Raw genomic sequence first — 10,815 nt, 5'->3', positions numbered from 1 at the left:
AAAAAGGGTCTATGACCCTCCTGGGAAACATGAAGTAGAAGGGGCAAGATTGGAGCTTGAGATTGATAGACAAACGGTCAAGGAATACCTAATCACTTTGAACGAGTTCAAATCTGCAGGGCCCGATAAACTGCATCCTAGAGTCTTGAAGGAACTGGCTGAAGAACTCTCAGAACTGCTGTATATTATCTTTGCGAAATCATGGAGGACTGGTGAAGTGCCGGATGACTGGAGAAGAAGTAATGTCCCTATCTGCAAAAAGGAGGAACTGGGGAACTACAGACCAGTCAGCCTAACATCAATCCCTGATTAGCAAGCTAGCTAAATGTGGGCTGGATGGAACAACTATCAGGTGGATTCACAGTTGGCTGCAGAATCATACTCACAGAGTGCTTCTCAATGGTTCCTTCTCAAAGTGGGCGGAAGTAATGAGTGGGGTACCACAGGGCTTGGTCCTGGGCCTAGTGCTCTTCAACATTTTTATTAACAACTTGGATGAGGAGGTACAAAGCATGCATATCAAATTTGCAGATGATACAAAATTGGGGGGCACAGCTAATACCGTGGAAGACAGAAACAAAATTCAAAGGGACCTTGATAGGCTGGAGCATTGGGCTGAAAACAACAGAATGAAATTCAACAGGGATAAATGCAAAGTTCTACACTTAGGAAAAAGAAACCAAATGCACAGTTATAAGATGGGGGATACTTGGCTCAGCCATACGACATGTGAGAAGGATCTTAGAATTGTCGTTGATCACAAGTTGAATATGAGCCAACAGTGCGATGTCGCTGCAAAAAAGGCAAATGCTATATTAGGCTGCATTAACAGAACTATAGTTTCCAAATCGCATGAAGTATTAGTTCCCCTTTATTCAGCACTGGTTAGGCCTCATCTTGAGTACTGCGTCCAGTTCTGGTCTCCGCACTTCAAGAAGGATGCAGACAAACTGGAACAGGTTCAGAGGAGGGCAACAAGGAAGATCAGGGGACTGGAAACAAAGCCCTATAAGGAGAGACTGAAAGAACTGGGCATGTTTAGCCTGGAGAAAATAAGACTGAGCGGAGATATGATAGCACTCTTCAAGTACATGAAAGGACACAGAGGAGGGTTGGGATCTCTTCTCAATCGTCCCAGAGTGCAGGACACAGAATAATGGGCTCAAGTTGCAGGAAGCCAGATTTCAACTGGACATCAGGAAAAACTTCCTAACTGTTAGAGCCATACGACAATAGAGTCAATTACCTAGAGAGGTAGTGGGCTCTCCGACACTGGAGGCATTCAAGAGGCAGCTGGACAGCCATCTGTCGGGAATGCTTTGATTCCTGCATTGAGCAGGGAGTTGGACTTGATGACCTTGTAGGCTCCTTCCAACTCTACTATTCTATGATTCCTGACAACACGCTGATGTCAGGTAATCTGTTTTTGTACAGTGTTGTGTATGGAGCTTTGCAAGCCCCAAAGATTAGCTGGTTTACATGAGAGAGGGATTTCAGTGTATACTGTATTATATAATGCAGGTTGAGACACACAATATTAGGAAAAAATAGTCTGTAAAAATGCTTGATGTCCTTTAGTTTATTCTATGGCTATTGTACGGGTGAACACCTCCTTTCAAATGAATTATTGATGACATTTCTTCCACACTTTTCTTTATAGTCAATTGTTAACCACATTATTTAAAAAAAACATAGACATCAAATCAAAAGGAATCAGTACATTACTTAAAAGTGCCAAAGTATGTAAAAATGTCTTTACCCACTGTCTGCTCAAGACAATGCAACACAGAAGTAGAGTGTTAATGCGTGAAGCTGATCTTGCAAATGTATAAGAAACCAGATTCAGGTAACTGGCTGGGATCCAGAGATGTGCTGTCTTAGCAGAAAAGCACTTCCAATTGAATAAGACAGTCCTGCTGAATTTCTTCAGTTTTTCTGCTCTGCTCTGCTGCTGCAGCACCCTCCCCATCTCATCCACCCCTCATCCAACCCTCATTGTCAACCCTCAGGAGCGGCTGTGTGTGTGTGTGTGTGTGTGTGTGTGTGTGTGTGTGTGTGTGTGTGTGTGTGTGTGTGTGTGTGTGTGTGTGTGTGTGTGTGTGTGTGTGTGTGTGTGTGTGTGTGTGTGTGTGTGTGTGTGTGTGTGTGTGTGTGTGTGTGTGTGTGTGTGTGTGTGTGTGTGTGTGTGTGTGTGTGTGTGTGTGTGTGTGTGTGTGTGTGTGTGTACACGCGCGCGTACACACGCAGGAGGCAGGAAATCCCTGTTGCATATGAACACTTCCATTCAATCTTCTCTGGGTTCAACACATTAATTCTTTTGCAGGATATCACTGTAAAAGAGTTGTGGAACACCTTTCACAGATTAAAAGGTGTGAAGTAAAATCAAAAGTCCTGGTGGGACTAACATAGTTAATATTAAACAAATAGTTGGGGGATTAGGTTTTAATATATAAAATAGGCTTAGGAGCCTATTTGTACCTGTTATGGCATTTCAGAGGATCTATTGGAGCACGATAGAAAGTACCTATGCATGGCTTATTGCTAAGGATATAATAAAAAATAAGGACAAATTAAAGGCAAACAGTCAGCAGCAAGGAGCTGTATTAAATAAACCCATTATTATGCATAGGTGTTGCCTTGAAAAGAGGAATTAAAAAGAAATCCAGTATGATAAGCTGTTTAGTTTAGCCATTTTTCATTTAAAACGGGCAGTGGAGGATATAATTGACTTAATATTTCATATTTAATCAGATAGTTGGATTTTACCTTTAATAGCTTAGCCAGCTTCTGATGGAATTTTGTTTGTGTTAAACATTTCATTTTATTCATTTCCAGATTTCTATATGCAATTTAATTTTATAGGCATAAGTGAACAGAGAGAAAAAGAAAAGTATGAATTCATCCCCCCTTTCATGGCACCTGAACAATTTTTGCTCTATGTCAGTAAAATTCCCTACCTTTGTTTTCATAAAACAGCTAACACTTTAGAGGGAAATCAGATATATTGGAAATAGGTTTGTCATGTCTTCGGTTTTCACCCAGAGTTTTTTGGGGGTGGTCTCTGGGTGGGTCATCTCAATCTCCAGACTCTTAGCTTTTATTTTTTTAAAAAAAATATTAAGTTCCTAGGTGGTCTAGGTTCAAGAATGATAGAATCATAGAATAGTAAGTTGGAAGGGGCCTATAAGGCCATTGAGTCCAACCCCCAAATCCAAGAGATATATACCAAAATGTCAGCCACCACCCCCCGCAACATCTGTTAAATGAGCTAGTAGCGGCTTCTCTACTCCCTGCCCTTTCAGATTTTTAGCTAATAAGTGAAGTCAGGGTTGTGACTGATGAGGGATTTATTGACCCCCAGACAATAGGCAGAACCCATTGAAAGTCCTGAAAATAGCTTCCTTTTCCTACTTATCTGCACATCATGAGTTGAATAAGTTTATAGCTTGCAGCAGCAAGAGTATCTTTTTCTCTGAGCAGATCTAGAACAGAAGATCACAGCAGGATTTTGGTAGGCAAGGGGGGACCTTACTCCCTTACATCCATAGAGGTAACAACAGTGTTTCCATGTGCTCACCTCAATCCCCTTAAACCCACTGATGATGCACCTTGTTGTTTGCATGATGGTTTGTTTCTTACCCAATAGTGGTAAAAGAGGATTCACATACTGGGAAGGGTGGCTTCAACTGCTGTTGTTCCCAAGCTACTGCCTATGAAGGTAGACCAAACCATGTGGTTTTCCCTCTGTCAATTATTACTCACTGGAGTCGGGTTGGCTGTCAAAGTGAGTTTATAGCAGCCCACAGGGTAGGCAGAAAAGGGCAGAGAATCTTCTTAACTCGTTAATTTCTCAGACTTATTTCTGCAGTGAAAGGTCAAATCAGTAATGAAGTTTGGAACAGCCACGTTAAAAGGCAGGTATGGCGTTCCAGGCAGAGGCTTGCCAACCCTGCTTTGATATTGATATCTGTGCAGAGGATTCCTAGTCAAGCCTTACCAACAGCACAATACTAACCATATCTACTCAGATGTAAGTCCTGTTGAGTTCTATGGGGCTTAGTCCTTTACTGTGTTTAGAATTGCAGCCTTCAGGGACATCCATGTTTATTTCCATCTACTATCTCTAGAACACTAGGCTCCCTTCTTTCTACAATGGCCTTATGGTGACTGGCCTGGCCTGAGGGCACTTAAACCCTTCTTGCCAGAAGCAAGTAGGCTAGATTAAATGTTCCCCACTCAGGCACCTTAAGTAAGTGAGAAGGAATGGTTCCATCGCTTCAGCTGAACCTGGGAACACCCACATTTAGCTAAGGTTTCTTTGTTAATTTCCAATCAGAGAATTTTTTCGTTTGAGAGGTATGCGCCAAGAAACTGTGGTTGATGCTTAATGACATCACTAGGACCTGCCCCATTACATCACTAGGGCCCACCCCTGAAATCTCAGGGTTTGGGGTGCTTCTGACCTGGCAACCCTAACCATACCTCTCACTGGTTCTGCTTCACGTCCTGTGGTTTTGCCTGACTGGAATGTTCCCTTGAACTCTGATAATGCCTCTTGCTTGTCTGGAGGATAGAGAGGGGTGTGTGAATGTGTGTAAACAGTAACCTGATGTACAAAGGTAAATGCTACATTAATTGCTTCTCCCACTTTTGCCTTTGGTCACACTTAGCACTGGCATGTTGCCCATGGAAGGTTGCCTTGAAGGAAATGTGGCACTTGGGCTGAAAATGGTTCCTCATCTTGATATAGGGGGTGACCAGCGGTGCAGTTGTCCAGGATTTTTTTAGAGGGTGGTCTTAGACCCCTTACTTTTTTGGGAGCCAGCTCTCAGCAGGATCCCTATGTCTCCGGCATCCTGTGAGCCAATCATCATGAAAGGGTAGTATGTTAGCCACTGAGAAGAGTCTTCTAAAGCAGTATTCAGGCCTGGTCAGATTATTCTATAATCCTAGGAGGCTGTATAATTTTAGAAGGGGGCATGGCTGTGACTGTTATGAAGGGATCCTGCACTTCTGAATTTGCCACTACACTACTGGGGGTGACAAGGATTTGTGGCAAGAGATAATCTATCTTGTTAAGGTTATTTAACACTATGGCTATGGTTAGGATTGTGCTGCAATGGAGCTAAATCCTAACAAAACCCTGTCATGGTTTCTATCAGCCCTGACCTCCCTCATTTACTTTTTGGATCTGGCATATCTTCTGTATTTATTTCTCATAATGGAGAGCTATGGTTGAGTTGGCTCACTTACTTAAAGTTCATCAAGGTGAGTGTGCAAACTGAAAACTCTTTTGCACTTTGTCTGACCTTCTTTGGTGCTCTTTACAAAGAGAGAACGGCAGCATGATGGGGACTGTGGACCTTTGCTGTGCTGATGGTCTTAGGACCCTGGCAAATGCCCAGCTGGCAATTTGGTATAAAGAGAAATCCATGTTAATCAAGTAGCCCATGTCTACCTGTTTCAGCAGGTGGGATAGGGTTTTGTTGTTATATGCCTTCAAGTTGATTATGACTTATGGAATCAGCGACCTCCAGTAACGTCTGTTATAAACCACCCTGTTCAGATCTTGTAAGTTCAGGTATACTCATACAGTGTTATTACAGGCTTTCTGCCAAGGTATGTCCACGCTGCGAGGGAATGATCATTCTCCGGCTGCTGTGCTAACGAGAGACCTTCTATTTCATGCATAGTTTATTTATTTATTTATTACATTTCTACCCTGCCTTTCTTTTTCATGATTGAAACCCGAGGTGGCTTACATGTGGTTCCCAGGCGGTCTCCCATCCAGGCATTGACCAGACCTGACCCTGCTTAGCTTCAGCAGGGAGCTGGCCACAAGTGCTTTCAGACCATAGTTCAGGAGCAAAGTTTGTGCAGGCCAGACTCATGGTAGAAATGTGTGCATAAAACTGTGTCACATATGATGTGTCTCTTGGAATTTGCTAGGTTAATTTAAAAAATGCTGCTTAAAAAATAGATTCATAAAGAGACTGCACATTCTTTCTGCATATTTGAGTAAGAAAGGGGTAGATATTTGGAAAGAGAGGAGAGGGATCTTTTACAAAATCAATAAAATCTAATGATTGTCTACTGATTGTGTAACATGCTTATTTGGGATTGTCCACCAATCCCTTTAAAACTCTAGTCTGTTCACATTGCAGATTACTTGAGGCTACCGTGGAGAACTGAAAGAGTAAGACTTACTGATTTTAATATATTTCTCTTGAGATTTTATGGCAAAAATGTTTTAGACTGAATACCCACAAGAATGTCCTATTCCCTACATATTGCCAATGAATTGTCAAAAGTTCCAATTCAACAATATTTAACTATTCTGTTTCCATTTTTGGTAGTATGCCTAGATGATATAATTTGGTTATTCTGCCTGTGATTGATTAGAATATATAGCACTAGCTTTCACGACTGAAATGTCATTGATCTGTGTCGAACTAATTCCTACGGTAGCACTGCTAATTATGTTTTATTTGCAACCTTGTATATTTTTTTTTAAAAGAGGAAGGCAATGGTAAACTACTTCTGAATACTGTTTACCTTGAAAATCCTATTAATAGGGTCGCCATAAGTCGGGATCGACTTGAAGGCAGTCCATTTACATTTCATTAAAAAAAAATCAGCATGGGCTTGAATTAAGTATTGAATAAAACTAATATTTTAATCAATCCTTTTTTTAAAAAAAACCATGCAACTTTTAGAAGGTTCCATTTGGTCAGGATGACCAAGTACATAAACATAATGTACTTGACTTTGTGAAATATATTGACAAAAGTCACCTAAGTACTTACTGAATAAACACAATAGTCACTATGTTTCCTCAGAAGTAAGTCGTGTTGAATTCAGCAAGGCTTACTCCCGTCCCAGCTAATTGGCGTTAGGATTGCAGTCTAAACCTAGCAGACATGGTAAACAGGACTAGTTACAGAAAACAGAGGGTGGGAATAAACTGTTTCCATAATGGAAGCAAGTTAGCAATGAGTTACCCCAAGGACCTGTATTGGGATCAGTGTTTTTTTAACATCCGTGATCTGGAGTAAATTGAGAACAAAGAGGTAGCCAATTTGCAGATGACACCTGATTATTCAGGTGAAAACCCAAGCAGACTGCAAAGGGCTCCACCAGGATCTCTCTAAATTGGGTGACTGGGCAACAAAACAGCAAAGGAGATTCAATGTTAAGTAAGTGTGAACAATGTAAGTAAGTGTGAATTAGGTGGGAACAATTCCTAACTCCACATATATACTGATGGGATCCAAGAAAGCGATCAGTAAAAACATAAATGATGTGTAGCAGCTGTGAAAAACAAAAATTCAGTGCTGGGAATCATTAGGAAAGGGATTTAAAACAAAACTGCCAGTACTATATTGTAAACTATTAAGTTGCCAAATATTTGGAATACAGTACAAGCTTCCAGGTATCCCAACTCAAGAAAGTATAATGGACCTGGAAATGGTGCAGAAAAGGGCAACCAAATGATCAAGGTTGGAGTATCTAGGAGGAAAGCCTAAAGTATTTGGGGCTAATTTAGAAAAAAAGACAACAAATGGAGGGACATGATAGAGACTTATAAAATTAGGCATGGTTTTTACAAAGTGGATAGAGAACCTCCAGAATGTCAGTTGCTTGGGGACAAATAGCCTTGCCTATGGGCTTTTCAGAAGCATCTGCCAGCTTTCAGAAATGGGACGCTAGCTTGATGGAGCTTTGGTCTGATCTAGTAAGGCCCATTGTATTATGTCAGATCAGAGTCATCAACTATTTCACAGCCAGAGGATAATATCCAAAATTAGCTATACTCAGAATAAACCCATTGATTTCAACGAGTCTGCTCTGAGTTTGACTAACATTGGATATCAACTATATAGTTGAAGCTGAGCTGCATGGATTTATAGCTTTGTATTTTGTGTTACATTTCCTTCAATATCCAACAACAAAGCTGCAAACCAGTGGTGCTCACCCCACGGACACCTACTGATTGTGTGAGGCAGCTGAGGGCTCTGGCTGACATAAGAACAAGAAGGGCTCTAATGGTATATTTTGTTTCTTTTTATTTGAATTTATAGACTTGTACACTTTTATGTATTCCTGGGTATGCAGAAACTAATCTTATTTTTGATGGGCCTAGTTTCACTAGTAACTGATAGGGTTGGGACCACTCTAAGTTCAGTATTAGAAGGAATGATAGCACATGTGACCATGTTCTTCTTTTAAATGGGGCTGCAACATTTAATTGGTGCATCAGACTGATTTAAAGACTTTTAATCTATTAAAAAGGTGACCTGGTTAAGTTGCAACTAAAAATATTTTAATAAAAGTACTAAAAAGTGCAAGTAGTAGGTGCCATTTTGGAAGTGGCATATTTAAAGAGAAAGAAAGAAAGGGAATGCTGCTTCAGGATGGTACTTCCTACAAGGACATGCATAATTTAAAAATAAAGGCTTGGATCTTTAGTTAATATATGGTTAATGTAAAGATACTCACAGAAGCACAGTTTCAAGTCCCCTCCACACTCCTGCAATCCCCTGGAAAACTTCTCCAGAGCTCTACCTGATTTTGCACAATTGCCTGTCTTCCTTCAGCCTCTTGTGTCCTGTTCCACATTGTTCAGGAGGATCTTCCAACCCTACAGATAAAATTTTGGGGAGAGTGCTGGTGACTAGGGGGAGGAAGATGCAGGAAATTTATCTTTCATGAACTTCCGTAGTTAATTTGCCTTAGGATCCAAAGCATGGTAAATATGCATCTACATGAAAATGTGTACAGATTAAATCAACTAATTAAAAAAGAAAACTTAATAAATTAAAATAAATCAATACATTTAAAAAATCACTGAGATTTCTTTAATCAGTTTGTAAAGTTGCTTTTAAGAAAGGAGGAGTTGGAAGTGATAAGGAGAGGAAAGATGTCATTTACTGTATTTTACTTCTCTTTCAGGAGAATAAGATTTAAAAAATTTTTTTTTGAGGAAAGATGACTTTTCATCCCAAAGAAAGAAAAGCTAACGTTTTACCTGACTTCCTGCAACTGAATGACTTGGGATGTGAAACTATAGGAGGGAAGGTAAATTCAGGGCAATTCACTAAAACAAATGAGGTTCATAAAAGAAGATGACACTTCGCTTTTGTGCAGGGAATTGTATGAAACAATTTTTTTGTTCAAATCAAATCTCTATACATTAGAGAAATAAGATTGTTATTATGATACTAATAGCTGTTAGTTTGGAAATACTTTAGTAATAGTAACAACCATAAATTTCCATAATTAATTTTTGATAATATTTTCAAATAAGAGTGCAAAAATTCTAAATCAACAGCTCCTGTTTGCAGGATTATAATCTAGGCAGACAGACAAGAGCTGCACAGTTGCAACTGATAGCTAGAATGTTATGAAGGAGTAAAAGAAAAAATAAATGTGCACAGGTTCATTACAGAAACAGGATGTAGAAAAGAAGCACATATTAAGAAATCTAGCTAAAATTAGGCATTGCCCTGTATGTATGCTCCTCTGTGGAGCTTATCTGTTTGGTCCTTCATGCCTTCCCATGAGCATAACTCTCTCCACACACAGAAGAGCTGCTAAGAGGAAGGGGAAATGGTGGCTTGAGATTTCTGCTCAAAGAGCAGTACACATGGGGGAGGGAGAGAGAGAGAGAGGAGGATGTGCCAAGGGATTAGACTAGGGACTGCTTTGGTTAAGTTCAGGTTGTTATTTCATTTTATTTAATATATAAGGTGTCTTTCAAAATACTGTAGGTGAGATCCAATATAGCATTAATGCAAGATGTTTGAGAGTTGATGTTATTGCACAAGCACACAAGCTTAACTGTCATCGAGTACAATAATAATAGTGGTTGCACTAGGGATTCTGTAACCTCTTTTTCAAGCACAAGAAACTCATTGGATTCAGCTTTTGTGCTATGCTAGCAGAATGGCTGTTGTGCGATTGTTGCTGCCACAATTAGATATAATCTAAAATCTTCCTATAGCAGCTCACACCATTGAAAACAAATTAAAACCATATCAAATAAAGAATATTATAATCATAACAGCAGCAGTTAACAACATTCCACATCCCTCTGTATGGACCGTATCACTGACTGATTTTAATATGTCAAGCAGCCCTTATTTTAGTATAAGATTAAAAAACAGAGGCCACTACTCATTGAACCCCCTCACTAAAAGTAATTTTGAACAAAAAGCATTTTTAGATCCCACATAAATAATACAAATGAGGCGGCTGATTGTATATCTTAGGGGAAGGATTTCCATAACTATGGGATCATCACTGAGAAGGCCCTGCCCCTCACATCTGCCTGCTCGCCTGCCCAATCTCCCTTTCCTTCCAATGTTGCATGTACAATAAAACAAGTAGTTATTTGTAAATAGTTGTAATAATTCATGATTCTGTTTTATTTTGTAAAGATTTTATTTGCAACAGACGACTTTTTTGCTCCTGCAGAAAATCTCTTAAAGGTAAGTAGGCAAAATTTGTATGGCTCTTCTTTGTATTATAAATGGAGTCTGGTAAAGCCCATTGCTGAAGGCCAATAACATTCTAATATGGTTAAATGTTTAAGGATTGCTGCAGAATCCACTTCCCCAAGCAGTGAAAAGTCAAAGGAACACACACTAGAGGGTTTTGTTTCCTTTGGATAAGAAGCAGCATTGGATAATTATGGAAACAGTGGTGTAGTTAGGTAATATTAGATCCTGGTCAACCACGTTTTCTGTCTCCATAGAAGGAGCTTTATGCATATGTTAGTGTGGCATAGTCCCCCCTTCAGACTGACACCAAATG

At 39.8% G+C, this 10,815-nt stretch overlaps 1 protein-coding gene across 3 annotated transcripts in view; it reads left to right on the top strand.

Moving 5' to 3' along the window:
• Positions 1-6,139: 6,139 nt before the first annotated feature.
• Positions 6,140-10,815, top strand: part of ALLC (allantoicase) — a 30,767-nt gene continuing 26,091 nt past the window's right edge. For 2 of the 3 annotated variants that reach the window (XM_061622841.1, XM_061622839.1), the window contains exons 1-3: positions 8,648-8,749; positions 8,953-9,078; positions 10,440-10,490. In XM_061622841.1, the coding sequence (XP_061478825.1) occupies positions 8,989-9,078; positions 10,440-10,490 (141 nt within the window). In that variant the 5' untranslated portion in view covers positions 8,648-8,749; positions 8,953-8,988. Of the gene's footprint in view, positions 6,197-8,647; positions 8,750-8,952; positions 9,079-10,439; positions 10,491-10,815 lie in introns of those variants that run through there. The other variant, XM_061622840.1, reaches the window with a different exon arrangement.

This window comes from Rhineura floridana, chromosome 4 (genome assembly GCF_030035675.1).
Source record: "Rhineura floridana isolate rRhiFlo1 chromosome 4, rRhiFlo1.hap2, whole genome shotgun sequence".
In the NCBI taxonomy this organism is placed as follows: Eukaryota; Metazoa; Chordata; class Lepidosauria; order Squamata; family Rhineuridae; genus Rhineura; species Rhineura floridana.
This window is presented reverse-complemented; position numbering and strand designations above follow the sequence as displayed.